The following is a 20,436-nucleotide window of genomic DNA, read 5'->3' as shown; positions in this document are numbered from 1 at the left end:
GTATTATTATGGTCCGAGAGTATGATCTGAAGGTATTGGTAAGTACTATTTGATATAAGAAGGTCTGATATTTTTTTTATTTTAGGGACTTTATGGTACTTTCATTAAGGTCTAGCAAATACATTTCGGACAACCCCTAATCTGGCTTAATTTGAGAATATCTCAAAGACTTTTTGTACGATTTCGACAAACAAAGGTTAATATGCTGCCAAAATATATTTTTTAAGAGTCCTCTTCATGGTTGTTCAATTGGGTACTTGCAGAATAAATGCGGTGAATTTATATAATTTAAAAAAACGCATTTTTGAGCAACGTTCCGGTTTGCCGTAAATTTTTGATACAAGCAGGATGAGAGAAATAGATAAAAAAATTAGGCATAGGCCAATGTCTAATAGACATTCATGGTGTTTGAACAGTGCCTAAACCAGATCGATATAAACAGTGTATGATAGTTAAATTCGACATCAAAGTCGGAGTTAGCGTAAGCACCATGCCACATTCTCTAAATGGCCGCCATACACAGATCATGAACTTTATTTTTTTTAAATAACAGTGTCTAGACTATGTCTAGATATTCTGCTTTGTGGATCATGTGTCGTTGAGGTTCGCACTGTACAATTTTTTTTCGCAATTGTGTCGTCTTGTACGCACTTTGTGAATTTTCTAGTAGCATTTGTCCGAAATCGTAATTGGTACTCGGGAGGATTAAGTCAATGCTGTCTAAACCACATGCTTTACGTCGAGTTTCTAGGACAAAATGCGTACCTTATTATGTGCCTTATTAAGCCCATGTCTTGTTATAAGAAAAAAATATAATAGCAAATAAATACGGCTACTCAAAGTTGTCCCCATATTTAACGATACAGTCCTTAACTGACAAAGGCCCTAAGTCAAATGTTTTTTGCTGTTGCATCACGACTTTGTCAGACTAAAGCAAATTTTGTATCAGTTAAGTAAACATCTCGTGTTATAGATAAAAAAAAATCTCAATTTTCTGTTAAAACAAGACATTCTGAAATCAAGGCTTCGTGATTATTGTTGCGGCTATAAGGATATCTTTCCTGTTAAATCGCCAAAGTTTGCTCAAATGTAATTTGTACAAACACTTTGTTACAAGGAAAACTTGGCTTTCTGTTTTAGAGGTAAATGTAAATAAAAAGAATTATCGGAGAAAGTTGCGGCCCTGCCCGTGACCGGGACAAAAAATGGCCATTAGCTGTTTGAGACACGAATTATATCCATTAAATACACCATTATTTTGTGTAATTAACTTAATTATGAGATGGAAAGAGTCGCTTTTAATCTCAAGGCGGTCACCTTTTAGAATTTCAGGTTTTATTTTAATCAATCGTGATCTTCTGACTGAAGTAGGGAAAACATGTATGAAACATGAACAACGAGTATGAAAACAATGTCGTTTTTCATTAAAGTCCCTCAACTCTAATTAAGTTAAATTACTGCTAACCTTTTCTTCGAACCGACGCAATATTGAGTTGCCAGAGTCAAAACTCAATCTAAGTTTAGAATTTTTAGACCTAAGTTGATGGGTTTAAATTCTTTTGTCTTTTTGAAATTTGGGCTAATCTACTAAATATAAATTCTGCTAAACTAATAAGAGGAAGAGTTTCGCTAAAATTCCTCTAATTCATTTGTTTGTTGAGAGAAATGGCGTCGGCCGGCCAAAGCCCGTATTAGTAGAAATATACTAAGTGGGGCACGTCATACGCAGAAATAGGATCTAGGTAATTATTATTTCCTGTTCCTGAATAACTACGGAAATAGATAATTTTGGTGGAACCCAAAAGTGCGAATCGCGTGCAGAGTAAATCCCCCTTCGTTATATCATTACGATGCAAATGAATGGAAAACCTTGTCTCTCGAGACTTCATCTCAAGTCATGCTAATCGTACTGAAGCTTTAAATGAAAACTTCTGTGAGACGCTTGCATATTTAAATTTTTAGACCGTTTACGTATTTTAACTCGACTACGTGTTGACAATGATCCTCATTATGGTATAATCTTAAAATCTACAAATAAGCTACAAATTTGTGCCTGTAACCTTTAAATACTCTAGCTAGTTGATAGACATGCTTACACCGCTCTGAAGTAATATGAAAGAATAACACTGGAGCGGCTCACGGATGCGCAGTGATGAGATAACAGCGTAGCTATGGAGACCAGCGATGTTTTTCTTTTAAGTTTGTCCCTTGTAATCCCTATGGCTTAAGTTCGTGACCGACTCTCAAGGACGCCCTAACTGCAAGTCCCTAAACAAATATACAACACTGCTGTTTCTTTAGAAAGGGTGTAAGTTCAACACGAGTTGCCTAAAACTTACTTCCTTTTACATAACAGTTACTAAATACACTCCTTGAGATATTACAATGAAACCTATTTGTAGGAGAAAATATGACTACCCTGCTACATAGAATGAAACTATCCAAATCTAATAATTGGTATTATTTCAGGTGAAGATCCTCGTGCCCAACTCCACGGCGGGCATGATCATCGGCAAGGGCGGCAACTACATCAAGCAGATCAAGGAGCAGAGCGGCAGCTACGTGCAGATCTCGCAGAAGGCCAAGGAGCTGTCCCTGCAGGAGCGCTGCATCACTGTTGTGGGTGAGTGTACCTACTAAAGGGTGAACACTATTAAAATGTCGCCTACTTCTTTTATTTTTCTAGCGTAATGCATCAAACCTTTTTTTTTTTATTGTTTAAAATTTTAAATTTAGAACACTCCTGTATTATTTGATAACCATGAAATATGCATTTGTTTTTTATTTATGAAAATGGCGTTACACAAAAAAAGTACTCGTGAATTAATTTTGCATGAATTTAGTAAAAATCCCAGTTTATCAACTTTGGAGCTGGCAAAATCTTGTCAAACTACTAGGAGGACGGTTCAACGGACCCTAAAAAAAATTAAACAAGGTGAATCTATAGATAGGAAGCGGCGTGAGGGTCAACCTACCAGAAAATCTAATGTTAAGTTACAAAGAAAGGTGTGCAAGCTATTTGAGAAGAATCCGTGTATATCCCGGGATGTCGCGAAAAAAGTGGGAACTAGTCAGTCAAATGTTCAAAAAATTAAAAAAGTTTGCGGCATTAAAACATATAAGAAGCAAAAGGCTCCAAAGAGAACTGTGGATCAGTTTAATCGTGCGGTAAGACGTTCCAGGTTGTTGTATGCCTTATTGATTGAGAAAACATGTTGCCTAATTATAGACGATGAAACTTATGTCAAGGCAGACTTTGAGTCTTTACCAGGTAACCAGTACTATTCAGCTCGTGACGCCTCGAATCTTGATGAGTCGAAAAAGGTTATCGCAGTAGAAAAATTTGCTAAGAAATACCTTGTTTGGCAAGCTATATGTCAGTGCGGCTTGAGGAGCTCACCATTTATTACTACTGGGACAATCAACACTGATATATATATATCAGAATGCTTGAAAAAGAGACTGTTACCATTCATTAAGAAACACACTTCCTCAACATTATTTTGGCCAGACTTAGCAAGCTGCCATTACTCTTCTCGCACTTTGGAATGGTATAAGGCGAATTCAGTAGAGTTAGTACCTAAGGAGAGCAACCCGCCTAACTGTCCCCAACTTCGCCCAATTGAACAATATTGGGCAAATATAAAAAGCAAATTACGAAAAACTTGCCAACCTGCAACTTCATTGCCAGACTTTCAGCGGAAATGGATTAAATGCACCAAATTGATAACAGATGATTCCGTGCAAAGGTCGATGAATCACATCAAAAGTAAAGTCCGGGAATTTTCTCGTCGGTCCTTGAAATAGCCCTTATATTTTTTTTATCGATTGTACGTAATGTAAAATTATTATTATTATTATTATTCAATTATAGGCGAGCAGCTATTCAGCTGATGAGCCTATGTCACACAGTGTCTCATGATTTATAGTTAGCAAAGTCATGTCACTATCTTATTATTTAAAAGCCACTTGTCTAGTCTGTTTTTAAACACATTCACTGAGGGAGCAGTAACAACACTATCCGGTAAACTGTTCCAAGCCGCTACAACACGATTGGATAGGGAATGATATGCAGCTTTAGTAGTAGTAGGAGTGCGAATCAGTTTTAGGCTGTGACCTCGGGTCTCGCGGCTGGTACTTCTCATAGCGACTACTTTGTGAATGTCGGGGAGGTTGTACAATTAGTTATATAAAAAGTTTTAAGTATTTAAGATTTTTATTTTCTCTTCTGTAGCATGTTCGACCGGCGACAGTTTAATAGTGTTCACCCTTTAAATAGTGTTAAATTGAGCATAGAGTGAAGCACATGTCGCTCCAGAAACTCTGCGTTATAAGTAACTAGTGAAATGTGTTATAAATCCCACAAAAAATGCCCCTTTGGCTTATATGGGTTTGTATCCTACCGACTGCGCCATATCAAGGTACTTAGTTGGGAGTCGTGAATTAAGATGGCGTAGAGCTGGTTTATTTTATAATCCGCGAACATGATTTGATGCCTAAATGGATTAGTGAAAATATCAAAATTGTGGTAACGACGCATAAGAATTGCAACTATTCGTATTCATAATTATTTCAATTTCATCGAATTCTAAGTACCTAAGTTTAGAAGCTAGGATATAAGGACGTCTTCGTCACGATACACATCACACGATAGATGTCAGGTTTTAAAATAAATAAGTATTACGTTAGCTAGTAACCAATATTGTCACGTTCCAGGCGAGAAAGACAACAACAAGAAGGCGTGCCTCATGATCCTGCAGAAGGTGGTGGACGACCCGCAGTCGGGCTCGTGCCCCAACGTGTCGTACGCGGACGTGGCGGGGCCCGTCGCCAACTACAACCCCACCGGCTCGCCCTACGCCGTGCCCACCGCCGAGGTGACCGAGGTGACCACCGAACACGTTACCGCTCTCCTAGTCCCCAGGGACATGCGACAACTGCCTCTCTCACCAACTATAGCCACGAAACGCGACCTGCTATCCTATACGCGCTTCACGCCGACAGCGACAGCCATATGATGGTTGAATAATTTCTGTCTGTATTCAGCGTTGAGCGTGCGTTCCGTTATCCTTGGGTCAATCTGATGACTATAATGGGTATACATACCTACATGGTTGTCTAACACTAAAAACAAAGGACAACCGTACGAAAACTACGACTGTCAACGCTAGTAAATATGCTTTTACATCAAAAATGTGCTGTAAATAGACTATTGTCTATTCAAGGTATTCTGCCTTGACGGCTTTCTAAGCAATAAGAAATGAGGATTAGTGGACAAAGTGACTTTACAGTGCCTAATATTTACTAATACTTATTGTTGCAAGAAATACCCAACTCACATTTTTGCCGTTCGGTACAGGACAATGATTTTCTATGTACAGAATAACGCATGTTGCTGCTTTTGATGCTGCCCCAGGGTTTACTAATAGCTTTGCTTTCCCATACTCTCCTTACCCAAGTATATTTATATATGCGTATCTTAAAAATATCAATACTCTTGCTAATCTATTAATATGTCTTCTAATTTCTGACCCAAAAACAACTGTTTGACCTAAATTACTTTGTTCCTAGTGACAGCTCCCACGATGTTGACCTAAAACCGAGACTGGCCAGCTTATTAATCTTCAATAAAGCACAATCTTCGCTGCAAAAAGAACCAACAAAGTGACCAAAGGCGTCGAAATGCAATTTCCACTATCACGCCATTATGACACTTGTCGTCTGAAGATAAAGTCCACTTTTAAGCCGATCTTTGAAATCTTTGAAGTATAGACAAGCAGTTTTCATCTTTAAAATTGAAAGTTTAAAGTATCTTGTGGTCGACTTGTCTATCTTAGTTATTGCCGTTGCATTTTGAACTTAACAAGTATAGTTACAGAGTAGCGGTTGTCGCACCTCCCGCCGCGGCGGGCGAGGCACGTTGAGACGTGTTTAAGTGGTCGCGACCCTTGCCGTTCTCATGATGCTGGACACTGCACTGACTGCTATCTTTCTACTAAACCATCTATTATACTATCTGTCTTGGTGTTTGAACGCTTTCTAAATTATACTATTGTTATTAGTTTTCAGTATTCTTTTCTAAAACGTCCATTAGGCACTGGTCAAACCAAACGCGAGTCAGCTATAAGCCAAAGAGTTATAGTTCGTCGCCGAGCGATGAACTATAAATAAATAAATAAATATTGGGGACACCTTACACAGATCAACTTAGCCCCAAACTAAGCAAAGCTTGTACTATGAGTGCTAAGCGATATAAATACTTAAGAGCGTTATAACATTTCGGCGTCGGGCGAAATTAGGTATTTTACCCGCCGCGCGAGCCCAATATGCCGACCCTTTCTAGCACGTCTTATCACTCGCTCGCACTACAATAATGGACAAAACAATCTTGATCCTTTCTATGGAATTTTGATAAGAACCACAATCTACTATCTCGATATAAACTTTTGATTTCTAATAAACATTATTTTGTACGAAAATACTAGAATGTAGCGCAAAATAATATCAATTATGTTAAAATTTATTTAAAAAATTAATTATAAAAGTAGATCCCATTCCAAATATTTGCTTTTGTTATATGAAAATTACTGTAATGCTGTATTATGATTACCTCTGTAATCCATTCCTTTGGAATCGGTATAATATAGATTCCTGTAATATGGATTCCTCGGTAATCAAGTACTTAAGTAATCTGAATTCCACTTTACTTCGATTCCAGGCTTATTACTTTACTTCTTTATGTCACTCAAATTGTTTTTGGTTCACATGTCATTCTAGCATTTTCACTTTCACATTTCAAGTGCATATACCACGAGTATAGGTTTTCGGGTGTGCTGATTTAAAAATTAATGACCGATTTGGAATCTGACATTGCTGACTGTCACTTTGACACAAAAGTCGTCATGGGTGTCGTAAAATTGGTTTTAGGGGGTGCTGATTCCAAAATTAATGACCAATATGGAATCTAACATTGCCGACTGCCACTTTGACACAAAAGTCATCATGGGTGTCGTAAAATAGGTTTTAGGGAGTGCTGATTCCAAAAATAATGACCAATGTGGAATCTAACATTGCTGACTGTCACTTTGACACAAAAGTCGTCATGGGTGTCGTCAAATAGGTTTCCGGAGGTGCTGATTTGAAAATTAATGACCGATTTGGAATCTTGACATTGCTGACTGTCACTTTGACACAAAAGTCGTCATAGGTGTCGTCAAAAAGGTTTCCGGGGGTGCTGATTCCAAAATTAATAACTATTTTGGAATCTCACAGTGCTAATTGTCATTTTGACACAAAAGGAATCATGGGTGTAGTCAAATAGTTTTAGGGGTACTGATTCCAAAATTAATGAAATGATTTAAAAAGTCATGACCGATTTGGAACCTGACATTGCACAGTACCCCTGGAAACCTATTTGACAACACCCATAACGACTTTTATGTGAAAGTGACAGTCAGCAATATCAGATTCCAAATTGATCATTAATATTGAGATCAGTACCCATGAAAACCTATTTTACGACACCCATGACAACTTTTGTGTCAAAGTGACAGTCAGCAATGTCAGATTCCACATTGGTCATTAATTTTGGAATCAGCACCCCTAAAACCAATTTTACGACACCCATGACGACTTTTGTGTCAAAGTGACAGTCAGCAATGTCAGATTCCAAATTGGTCATTAATTTTGGAATCAGCACCCCTAAAACCTATTTTACGACACCCATGACGACTTTTGTGTCAAAGTGACAGTCAGCAATGTCAGATTGAACATTGGTCATTAATTTTGGAATCAGCACCCCCTAAAACCTATTTTACGACACCCATGACGACTTTTGTGTCAAAGTGACAGTCAGCAATGTCAGATTCCACATTGGTCATTAATTTTGGAATCAGCACCCCTAAAACCTATTTTACGACACCCATGACGACTTTTGTGTCAAAGTGACAGTCAGCAATGTCAGATTCCAAATTGGTCATTAATTTTGGAATCAGCACACCCTAAAACCTATTTTACGACAACCATGACGACTTTTGTGTCAGAGTGACAGTCAGCAACGTCAGATTGAACATTGGTCATTAATTTTGGAATCAGCACCCCTAAAACCTATTTTACGACACCCATGACGACTTTTGTGTCAAAGTGACAGTCAGCAATGTCAGATTCCACATTGGTCATTAATTTTGGAATCAGCACCCCCTAAAACCTATTTTACGACACCCATGATGACTTTTGTGTCAAAGTGACAGTCAGCAATCTGAGGTACTACATATTTGTAATCTGAAAGTAATCAAGTCAATAATTTCAGTTATTTTGAATCGACTATGATTCCGAATTATTGGTAATAGTAATTATTGTATAGATGATTAGTGATTCCTTTACATGTAATGGTAATTTACCGTTTCACTTGATTACATTACAAGTAATCTGACACCCAGTAGTGGATTACAAAGTAAAATCAAGTAATCGTGTAATCCGGAATCGATTACGATTTCCCCATCTCTGGGTTTAGTTATATGGTTCATTGGTACTGGTGACCACCATCTGGCTCCATCATCAGACCCTGAGTACCACCTCTTGTCAAAGGTCTTGTTGAGACGAACCCAACGAGCCTAAACACGAAGTCGTTTACTTACATGGTTCACTGGTACTGGTGACCACCTTCTGGCTCCATCATCAGATCCCGAGTACCATCTTGATGTGTCTTATCATCTTGACCGTATTGTAATTTTTACATATTTATCATCATAACGTTGTAATACTTTAACATTCAAACATAACAAAATATTACAAAAGCAAATATTTACGGATCTAGGATCAAATTCGTTGGTCGCTGTTTACACACACACAATGCGAGGATAGCCCGTGTATAAACAAACGATACAACACACAACGATAAATATTCTCGACGTTTGCGATCAAAACTCGGAGAGCGAAGTGACATACGTCTCACCTATACGAGCTCCGGCGCGGCACTGAAATCGCAGGCGTCCGTCGCCGGTCAAATAGCGACAGGAAGGCTAGTTTTCAAAAAATTGGCAAAAAATCATTATATAATATTATAACGACAAATGGATAACAGCAATTTAAGCAGATTGTACAGATTATTTATATACTAAAATAACTTCGATAACATGTAGATTTTCGGAGAAATGATCACTTGTTTCAATGTATTTTCAAGACAAAATTGAGTTCGTTTTACTTTCAATTTCTCAATTTCAAAGGATTAAATGATAAATATTGTTTAATGGGCCTTAAGTACAAGATATTTGGAACTTAAATTTACCTCATTTATGAGAGTGAGCTTATCAAATTGTAGATAATAAGAGCTCCGAATTCTGTGCTTCACGCGGTTTTTCCTAAACGAGCATCAGGAAAACAATCATTACTAATTGAAAAAGCTTTTTTTTTCATATGTTTTTTAATTAACCGACAGTTAATAAGATGTTCTAACTGAAACAAGTACTTTCACTGTCTTTTAGTATGAGTAAAGTGTACAATTTTGTCGATAAATATTGTGCATTTTACAATATATCGCCTTTTTTTGTCATAGCGCTCTTAAATAGATAAATACATACTATATACATAGAAAACATCCATGACTCAGGAACGAATATCTGTGCTCATCACACAAATAAATGCCCTTACCGGGATTCGAACATTTCGAACCCAGGACCGCGGCTCAGCAGGCAGGGTCACTACCGACTGAGCCAGACCGGTCGTCAAATCGCTCGCTCTCTCTATTATTTACACGGGCGCGAGTATCTTTTGTTCGTTTCTATCGTCGATAGCTTACAGCTATCTTTTGGTGGGACCAGTGCCTTAGTACAAGATTTCCTTGAGAATTACATAAATCGTCATTGAAAGTGCAAATCAGTAAAGTCCATTTTTGATCGTTTTTAAATATTCAATTATGCAAGCATTTTCTAATATAATTATTGTATGCTTTCTTCCATATATTTATATTTTCATTACTTATTATTGTTTAATTTATTTTCATTTGCGTCGTTGAAAAGACGACTGGAACATGACGTATAATGTAATTGGCAATTTAAATTAAGTGTTCAAATACAATTGGTGTTGAATGTTGTATATTATGAGATGTGCTTTTCCAGTATTATAAGACCCTACAAGCTTTATAATTATAAGTAGTATATGTATTGCATGTGAAATATACAGTCATCGTCACTGATATAATAAACAGGAAGAAAATCTAATCTACTATATCACGTAAACTATACAGTTCTTGTCATATTATTTATACAAAATACAAAATACAAAATCATTTATTCAGCAAATAGGCCACGGGGGCACTTTTACATGTCAACATTACAGAGTATTCATTAAAGTTAAACAAATGAAATTAATAGAAATATTAACTAAAAATATTAATCATAAGCAAAGTAGCTATACACTGATATAGAATTAGAGATGTATAAAGTCTCTAAATGTCATATTATTACTAACTATAATCAATACATAAAGAAAGTGCAAACAGATACAAAGATAAAAGAAATCTATAATACTTCAATAGTTGTAAAAGACTGAATATTACAAGTAAAAATATACTTAATCAAATAATCCATGGAGATGTATAGCGTCTCCAAGAGTCAAATTTTATAAAATTAAAATATTTAAAAGTAAAAACCTTTGTCAAATAATACAAAAAAAAAAATAAAAAAATACAGAAAATGAACAGCTAAATTACACATTTCAAGAGATGTACAAGTCTCGTCTAGTTGTCAATCATTAAAGAACAAATCAAGTTTACAAATAAGGGCCAATCAAGGTTACAAATTAAGTTTAAAAATATAATCAAAATCTCAGAGATGTATAAGGTCTCTAAGGGCTAGTTCAGACACGGCGGAAACCGCGCGGATGCAAACCGCGCGGATCAACCGCGCGGATATTATTTCAATAGCATAGTACTAGAACGTTCACACCACACCGCGCGGACTATGCATCCGCGCGGTAGCCGCAACTCGACCGCAAGAAAATGAAAACGCGCGTTCGCCGCGCGGTCCAAATTCTATGACGTTGCCTACGCGTGTTCAGTTGCTTCGCGGAATTCGCGCGTGCCGCACGTTACATGACGATGGAGTGCTTTGACACCGAATTATTTGTAGACGAAATTAAAAAAAGACCAGCACTATGGGACATCCAGTGTGCAGATTATTCCAGTAAAATAGTCAAAAACAGAGGTAGGCAGGAGCTGGTAGAGATTTTAGGTGACAAAGAGGATTCGTTGGCGAAAAAAAAAATGTTTGGTTAGTTACTTTATTTACAATTTTCTACAGTAGTTACATGTAAATTCTATATTTTTATATCTTGCCATTCTACGCGACCCATTTACAAAGTAATGAACATATCTATCTCTTATGTTCAAAGATGACGGTGTACTTCTTCCTGCGTACGATCTATTAAGATTTCTCATGGGTGCAGAGTATAAAGTGTCTTTATACCGCACACCATCTCTTGTTCTAACAAAATTGTGTATCATTGAACTGAGAGGCTGTCACGTCACCTCACCTCGCACCGCACGATAACCGCGCATGTCTGAACACTTTCGTTCGCTCGCGGATTGGATCCGCGCGGATTAGGACCGCGCGGAATCCGCCGTGTCTGAACTAGCCCTAAGTGTCCAAAAAACTAACATTAACTTAATCAAACGACAACAAGGTCATTAAAGTAAGGAGTCTATTTTAAAATAAAATATAATCAAAATCTCAGAGATGTATAAAGTCTCTAAGTGTCCAAAAGCTAAAATTAACTAAATTAAACGACAACGTGATGGTCTCTAGTGTCATCCTTAAGACATTACTTACTTAAGTTTAATTCTTACAAGAACCGAATGTAGTGTCTCGCAATCCGCTCAAAAGTAAAGTTAAATAATCTAACAAAACATGTGGCCCAGGTAAGCTTGAACAGACCAGTTTCTAGTTTCCTTTCCTTTCAATATTTATGGTGGTGACTGCACTATGTATGTATATGACCTTACCTAACATGAGTAACGATACAATATAATTGGTTATATGTATGTATGTCACAATGTCATTTAAATAATAACTAAATTTCAAATAAATGTAAATTACATTGTTATGGCCGTGAGGACCATAAAATATGTTGAATACTTTAAGACATTGTTGGTAAACAATTTGTATTATAATAAATATGTATTGTATTTTAACTTTTAGTGTATGGTAATAGCTGTATTTTATGTAACAACATGTTTATTCTATGTATATGATGTTAACTTGCCTTGGGTTTGGAGGTTTTACAATATTATGAAAGCCCATAATCTAGCTATCGTTGTGTCTATTGGACCTTATATGTATATTCTAACTCGTGGCATTTTTGGATTTTAAGGACCAGTATGATCTGGCTACTAACAGTGCCTCGAAGCTAAGCATCTATGGCGACATATGGATATTTTTTTTGTTTTGACATCGATTTAATTTATCGACAGAGCCACGCGCTAGGCGCCGGCGTGGTCGGCGGCTCCGTGCTGGTGAACGGCTCGGGGCTGGGCGCGCTCAGCCTCACGCTGTCGCTGGCGCCGCCCGGCTCGCAGCAGCAGACCCCGCTCACGCAGCACACGCTGGACCACATCAAGGTATGCCGAGTGTCCGGTGCTCCGGTGCCGGACTAGGAGTTTCGGAGCCCACTTTAAATTTTGTCCCGTCGTCGCGAGGATCCCGACAGTCAGCAATTTTCGCACAAAGCACACGTCAAGTTTCGTTTTTCGTCACGCGGATCCTAGCGGTCTACAGCCTTCACCTAACGTTTTTCGAACCGCATCGAGTCCGTCGTCAGAAACGTGAGTCAGTTAACTCGGAATGAACTGAGATCGGTGGGTGACGGGTTGCAGGTGGCGCTGCGGCAGTCGGGGTACTCGGAGGGCGGCATCTCGGAGATCTCGGCGGCGCTGGCGCTGCTGGTGAAGCACGGCGTGCTGGGGCTGGCGCTGCCGGCCGCGCTCCCCGCCGCCCCCCTCTCCGCCTTCTACCCGCTGCCGGCGCAGGAGCCGCCCGTGTTCGGCCCGCTCGGCCAGGTCGGCCTAGGTGAGTGCCTAGGTATGTGGCTCCAGTACCAGATGTAGCGCGCCCGATTAAGTTACGACGGCGACCCAGCCGCGACGGAACGCTGAAGCGGAATATGTCACCGTAGACGACGCCGATTCTATGAGATGTGTGAGAAAAGATCGAAGCTTCGAGCTCGGTAGCTAAATACGGCTCCGTATATTTTAAGATGATGATTAATAACGTTCGTTTTGACTACCGTACGATATACGGAGCGGTACGGACGGTATCGATTAAGCTACCTGTCAAATTCGTAGCATTTTTTTTACTTACACGTCTTATATGATCATCGAATGCTTGAATAGTAGTAATAAACTAAACTTTGCCGAAGAAAAGACATTTACGCGTTGTCGTAACTTATACGGGTGATAATAAACTGTACCTAGTCGTGCGTTAGGTTCTTTGGGAGATGTGATGTAAATAGGCGAAATAATCTTTTCCCCGTGTCTTCGAAATATTTGCTAAAATAGTGGGATCTCTTGAGGACATTAGTAGTTTCTTGCCAGATTTGTGAGTTCATAAACGCAGCTCGACGGTTGTAACATATTCTTTTAAATAAAAATGTGTATAATTTAGCTAATGAACACTAGCTACCCGGAGAAAATATTATCCTTGTTTTATTTACCTAGTTGCAAAGTTTTTTACTTACATTTTATAAAATTCAGTTAATTGATTTCCCGTCCGGGTTCACTCTTCATTAGCTACATTACATTGTTCGGAAAGCTGCACAAACCAAAGAGAATCATTCTTGGGGCATCATTTTAAATCTTTATAATATTAGTTAAAGACTGTGATTCGATTTCTGCCAAATGTTAAATTGACTTTAGAACAAGTCCCAAAGAAGGATATTTAATAACTGTAGATATAATGAATTAGTTATATTAATATTAATATATTGTAATTTAGTTATTGAATGTTATCTATTGTGATACGCGGTGCCATGCGACGGAGCCGACCTTCGCCTGAAGAGCGCGTTATGTAACTACGTGCAATACTTATTTATAGTATTTATATGGCCACCGACAACCCGTTTACGTGCTCTATCTATTTACGTGTCACAAGCTACCGAGTCGCCATTTATTTTTATTACTGTGAAAAAGCTGTCTATTTTAAACTAAAAGCAAAGTTAAATTTTAGAACTTACTAGCTAAGTTATAGTATACTTACAAAAACTTTTATCGCAGTTCAAGACCTGAAGGAAATGTTGAAAGATATCAACTATGAATTTAATATTTTATTCGTTTGTCAAACTTTAAACCAAGTCTCCTTAATACTTCTTGGCACCGAACTCAAACCAAAAAGATGGTTCAAATAAACTTTAGACGTTATAACTAGTTGTAACAAGTGTAGCGTAGAATCGTGTCACAATCTTTGAGCATAAATTGTCTTCGCGTATTGTTATCGTATGTTAGTCTACTTTTAGGGGGGTTGGGAAACGGTGCTATCTCCTACTGTTCTGATATATTCCATACATTTGTCCGTCCTGATTTCTGAATTGTATCTAAGAAACTTCTTACTATGTGTCGCTTGTGTCGACACAGTTTTTGCCATAAACACTAGATAACCTATAACTGTCGTTCCCCGCCACGGCGCGCCAGAGGCGCCTGGTGGTGAACATGCAAAGATGCTTTTTTAAGAACTTTCTCTCGTTGTGCCAAATAAAGTGGTGTTCACTAATTTCAGAAGGTTATGGAGATAAAGAGATACATCAAAAATTTAAACAAGTTTTTTTTCTGTAGAGAATGGTCTCAATCTAAATTGTTTGGCGCAACGACGGACTCGTTCTGTTACCGCTTTCTCACACAAAATTCTAAATTTCCTCGCAACGCTTCTCATGTCTATCCTGGAAGTAATTGGCTGCGTATTTGTGATATTAACACATCTCTTTGAATCTTGCACCTTCCGTAACCTGTAGTTAGTAGCTGTACCTACATAACATGCGGCACCCGCGGCCCTGCAGCCCGCAGGTATTCATTATGCATCGACATTGACTTGTAGAGCTCGAGTCTGCGTTGTATCGTCTTGAAGTAGAACCATTCCTCACTACTGCGCGTGGAAAGTTGTACCTTTTATTAATAAAACCATACGCTCGCGAAATATGGAACGCGGTAGAACATTATTTAGGGTTTACATTTGCCATTTTTTCTATTATTTTATACAATTTTTATCTGAATCCAAGAGTCACAATTAGTCCATGCAATAACTAGTTGCTGGACGTCCAACACATAGTTTTATCAGTAGTTGTAAAGTGTATTTTATTTATGACTGCATGACTAGTTTGTATTCTACGTGTTGTATTGCTGATGTCCATAACACAATTGGCTTTTAGATTTCTCCATTAATAATTGTTTTCTTCTTGAGGTGTTTTTATTTTTCCAAATTTCCGAGCATCGCTTTTCTCACCGGTCGGCAATACATAACTTTCACTCTATGCGAGGGACTCACATCGACTATTGTAAAACATAATTCTCATTATTGTTAACGTATGTATGTAGTCCTTAGCGTAATACTAAAATGGGAGAACAACTTTTTTAAATTAGTGACATGAAGCCTTGGCAATAGTTGATCTTGGGTATACTAAAATATCGAGAGGAAAAAAGAGTCACCAATGACCATATTAATTGTTATACTGAAATTTCAATTAACTTTTTATGTAAGATGATAATACAAAGTGTAAGTAATATCACTCTGCCTAAAGATTTTGTGGGTGGTACTGAAGAGCCCTTTATTATATCGATTACATACAAGGATGTCGGTAAAACTTTATGTCTCGCTTCAGATAAAATCCTGTATTTAGCTACGGTTAGCGGGCAGAATCAATTTTCTCGGTGACTTAGAATTTGCGATTTTCTTTAGTCGTTAAAATTAAACTCATATTGGGAACACGGTATTTACTTTTTATGTTTTTTATACTACGTCGGTGGCAAACAGGCATACGGTTCGCCTGACGGAAAGCGGTCACCGCATCCGTTTTTTAGTATATGAATAAGTTTCAACTGTAGTCAAAGGGGCTCGTATTATTAAATTGTTCCATTTTATATCTGAAGTTGTTCTCTCGCCATCACACTATCGCTCCACGCTCGCCGCTCCGTCGGGCGCGCCAGTGCACGGTCCGGGCCGGGTATGTGAAGAGTGAGCGGGCCCGTGCACTAGCGCCGCCCGCTAACCTCGCCGCCTCTAACGTGTCGGCCCCTACTCCACTACCATGCCCCGGCGCTGGCCGCACACTCCGCAGGCGTGGTGGGCGGCGGGCGCGGCGCGGCGTTAGACCGGTTCGCGGAGGTAGCATTCGATGCGCTTCGGCCCCCAGCCGTGGCGCCCATCTCGCTGTCGGCGCAAGTGTCCAACGTGTCGCAAGTGGCCGGCTTCCCGGCCGCCAGCCTGCTCCCGCTCAGCAAGTCGCCGGCGCCCCCGCCGCCGCCGACCAGAGCGCCAAGGACTCCAAGAACGTCGAGATCGCCGAGGTCATCGTCGGCGCCATCCTAGGTCAGTATCGCACCGTGGTGGGTCACGGCGACGAGAGGCGTAAACTCTCAAACCTCTTTCGACAGTATTAGGAAAAATTACAACATTACCTTGTCGATTACGGTCCCGGAGGTTTGAGACTTTACACACTAACTCATAATTCATATTATTAGATCATTAATTGATTAAGCCGATCGCTATTAACATAACATAATTTCGTATATCTGTGTAAATAGTTTTTTTTCTAAGACGGTTTCGAATCTCTATCGTACGATCTACCATTTTTGAAAACGACACGAATGAAATTGTCCCCTATCGTCTAGCGCGATCGATAACCGATTATTAACTAAAACAAATTGATCAATAAAGACATCAAATTGCAAGTGATAGAAACAATACTTTTCTATAATTTTACACTATGAACCACATCATAATAAACTTCTACTATACTGACGCTCACAGTGTGCAGTGTCTCATGGCCGTGATAAAATTAACAGATCGAAGTATGTTACACAGAGCGTTAGGACCGGTCACTAATCAAGCATATGAGTATTCTTAATTCTAGTTTTGGAACGTGTGGCGTGTAAGACAAATCTCACAGTACAAAACTAGAGTCAGGCAAACGGTCGGCAATCCCGTAGTATCTCGTAGCATAAGAGTATAGCGTGCGCGCGACTGAAGTTCGGGGTGTGTGTGGGCAGGTCCGGGCGGGCGCAGCCTGGTGGAGATCCAGCAGATGTCGGGCGCCAACATCCAGATCAGCAAGAAGGGCACGTTCGCGCCCGGCACGCGCAACCGCATCGTCACCATCAGCGGCTCCGCGTCCGCCATCGGCAACGCGCAGTACCTCATCGACCAGAAGATCCAGGAGGAAGAGCTCAAGCGCACGCGCCACAACCTCTCCGCCTCCGTCACCGCCGCCGCCGCTGGCCTCATGCAGTAGTCTAGTCACAGCGCGAGCGCCGCCATCGCCGCGGTGCGGGTACACCACACCACTACCCTGGCGCGGCGCACCCCAGTTACCCTGCCGGCTCACACGACGTCGCCCCCGCCCCCGCGCCCGCGCCCGCGCTTCTCTGTCGACAATCTTTCGATTGCGGGAGACGATTCTCAGTAACGGAATGCTAGAGCGCATCGACCGCACTTTCAACGAAATACGATTTTATTTAAGACTAATTGTTGCGGACTGAAATACAGTCGAGACATCTCTCGGAATCGAAAGAGCTCTCGATTCTCATAAATTATAAGAAGTGTGAGGTGGGGGTCTCGTCCGTGGCGGCCGTACTGCTAGTTAAGAGTTATTGTTTTGTTGACGCTCGCAGCTCTCGACGCGCGCCGCGCGGGCCTAGTGCCGCGCGCCGTACTGTGTGCGCGCGCGGAGTGAAGTGAACGGGAAGTGCAATAAGCGAAGCGCCCCCCGCGGCGCGCGTCGACACATAGTTACCTATTTACAAATAGATTTTATTCTATATTATTGATTTTATGCATGTACTATAGTGTTGGACATATATCTGGTATATTTTGTTCGTCGCGGTCTGCCTAGCAGAGGATATTATTGAGTAAGGTTAATGAAGTTACGATTGTGATAAATCCTATCACGGAAATTCCTATTCCATGCACATTTTATTTTTGTATATTGTTCACCGTGCATCGCATACGTTTTATTTACAGAGTTGATTTCATTGTAAATGTTACCATTGATAAGTTACGTTTAGTTAGGTTAGTTGAAACTTGGATTCGGATAAGCGAACCGCCTAAGCCTCGGTGACATAATAATTTTGTTTCGTTTTATATTTGACTCGAACGCTCCGGCTAGCGGAGTCGTCGTCATTCCTGAGTTCTGAAGGTGAAGATCTTTATTTTTTATACATTTATAAATATTTCGTTTTATTTTTGTTAGGAACGTTTCGCAGCCGTCGTCCGGTCTAAATCGTTTAAACAACAATATAAGTACAATCTAAACAAAATGTTATAATGCATGTCCAGAATAGTAGAGAATTATATTTGAAGAAGCGTATCGTCGCAGATATGTTAATATTGACAATATGACAGAAGTTATTTACAGTCGGAGCGAGCCGGGCGCTGGCGGGCCTCGCCGCGCTCGGCCGCCAAGTTACCTCACGTGCCATGTGAGCGGGCCCTCGCCACCCGCCACCGCGACAGTCCGCGAACGTGCGGCATATACTTATCGAGGAATGAAGTACAAATGAAATGTAATAAATAATAATAATGAATTCGAATCGGCTTAAAGAGTTAATAATGTATGTACGATAGTGTGTAAGAAAAGGAATTGAGAGGCGTTTCTCGAGCGCGCGGCCACCGCCGGTGGCGCGCCCGCGTAGACTAGCGTAACTATGTACCCTATAGCTAGAACTTATTATATATTCAATCTTTAAAGTGTAGGTATCGCTGTTAACTTTCCGGTGTTTTCGACTTTCTCATTCATCTTATTATATACGGGGTAGTGCAGATATCGTCTAGTGTCAATTATCGCCGGCCCGCCCGGGATGTCGATTATACGCGCTCAATTTTATCGGAACTAAATCTTCATTAGTCTGTACGTGTAAGTGACTACGTCAATTATTCTAACCGTTCGGTCGACGGCACTCGGCCGGAGCCCCGTCGCCGCCATCCTCTTCACTCGTGTCTCTCGCTCTCGCCCCGCTGCCCGAGCTACTCGCCTCTCCCTCTCTCCAGAGAGAGCGGCTCGCGGCGCAGGCACCAAGACGCCGCGAACTCGCCGATTCTTTAAATAGTTATCGATGGAATTCTAGTTAGTTATAATTGTCATTAAAAACAATATAATGGTATGTATAGATAATTTTAAAATAACTGGAAAATGTTAATGTTGTTATACTGAAGTTGTTACAATATTTGAGAGTATATTAACGTGAATACAGAATAATAATTTTAGTGCGGTACTATCCGTTTATCGCGTGGGAAGATAATAAATGCAACGTCGTCCGGAATATTTTGTGTATCGAATGAATCCAGGAAGGAAGAGAACAAGGTTGATACTGTTTCTGTGATACTGACAAATACGCCGCGCTGGCACGCTTCCCGCACCCCTAGCGCCGCCCGCAGCCGTGCCCGGAGACTGCGCCCTCGTGCGTAGACGGGACGAGTGCAAGCGCCAAGCTTCACTTGTCGCTGCCATTAACCGTAGAATACGATGTTCCACTCCGGGCATCTCGGGCTCGGGCGGCCGTAGTCAGCACCCGGACAGCGGCCCGTCGTGTGTAGTCAGTAGAGCCGCACCCACTTCGTTACTAGCGCTGTTACAGTTAGGTAAGTCAATGTTGTAGGCTAAGGTAGCTAGCGAGCCTCACGAGCGGCCCGCCCCAGCGACCGCGCATCTCATCTTTTAATTTTAATAGCTAAATGTTGTTGAATTTGTTGATAGAGTGGTTTATCGTATAGTTTAGAGGTATACGTGGAGGCAGCCGTCGGGTGCGCTAGGCTAGTAACGTTCGATACTGTGTTTAGGATCATGGCTGTGCGTTCAAGTCGAACTCAACATTAAGACATCACCATAACGCTTGTTTTGGGCGCGAATCGCACGCGGCCCGCACTCTGTATATAATTGCATAGCATTTTCATTTACGTTTTCTCCTTGCTCATTGTCATCAATTTATTAAAGACTGAGGAATCAACTTGCGCATATTGACATCGTCACGAACGCGTCCCGAGAGGTAGGGAATATTGTAATATATTGTTTGTCATTAAAATTTTCACTCGGTTTCATGTGGAGTCCGACGGACGGACTTAGTCGCGTGCGATTCCCGCAGTACACTCGCCGTTTTGTATCGCGTACCGTAAGTTAGGCTAGATCTAGGAGGGATTCGTAAGAGTTTACCGGTTAAGGTATAAGGGCAGGCGCCGGCATCGGAGC

General features: G+C 40.4%; 1 protein-coding gene across 1 annotated transcript in view; it reads left to right on the top strand.

Moving 5' to 3' along the window:
* Positions 1 to 20,231, top strand: part of LOC125232954 (RNA-binding protein Pasilla) — a 95,825-nt gene extending 75,594 nt beyond the window's left edge. The window contains 7 exon segments of the mRNA XM_048138807.1: positions 2,470 to 2,623; positions 4,717 to 4,886; positions 12,467 to 12,613; positions 12,869 to 13,061; positions 16,315 to 16,496; positions 16,499 to 16,565; positions 17,246 to 20,231. Of these exon segments, the coding sequence (XP_047994764.1) occupies positions 2,470 to 2,623; positions 4,717 to 4,886; positions 12,467 to 12,613; positions 12,869 to 13,061; positions 16,315 to 16,496; positions 16,499 to 16,565; positions 17,246 to 17,487 (1,155 nt within the window). The 3' untranslated portion in view covers positions 17,488 to 20,231.
* Positions 20,232 to 20,436: the final 205 nt, after the last annotated feature.

Source organism: Leguminivora glycinivorella, chromosome 13 (assembly GCF_023078275.1).
Source record: "Leguminivora glycinivorella isolate SPB_JAAS2020 chromosome 13, LegGlyc_1.1, whole genome shotgun sequence".
NCBI classification, from domain to species: Eukaryota; Metazoa; Arthropoda; class Insecta; order Lepidoptera; family Tortricidae; genus Leguminivora; species Leguminivora glycinivorella.
Note: the sequence above shows the minus strand (reverse complement) of the source record. Positions and strands in the feature narration are given on the sequence as shown.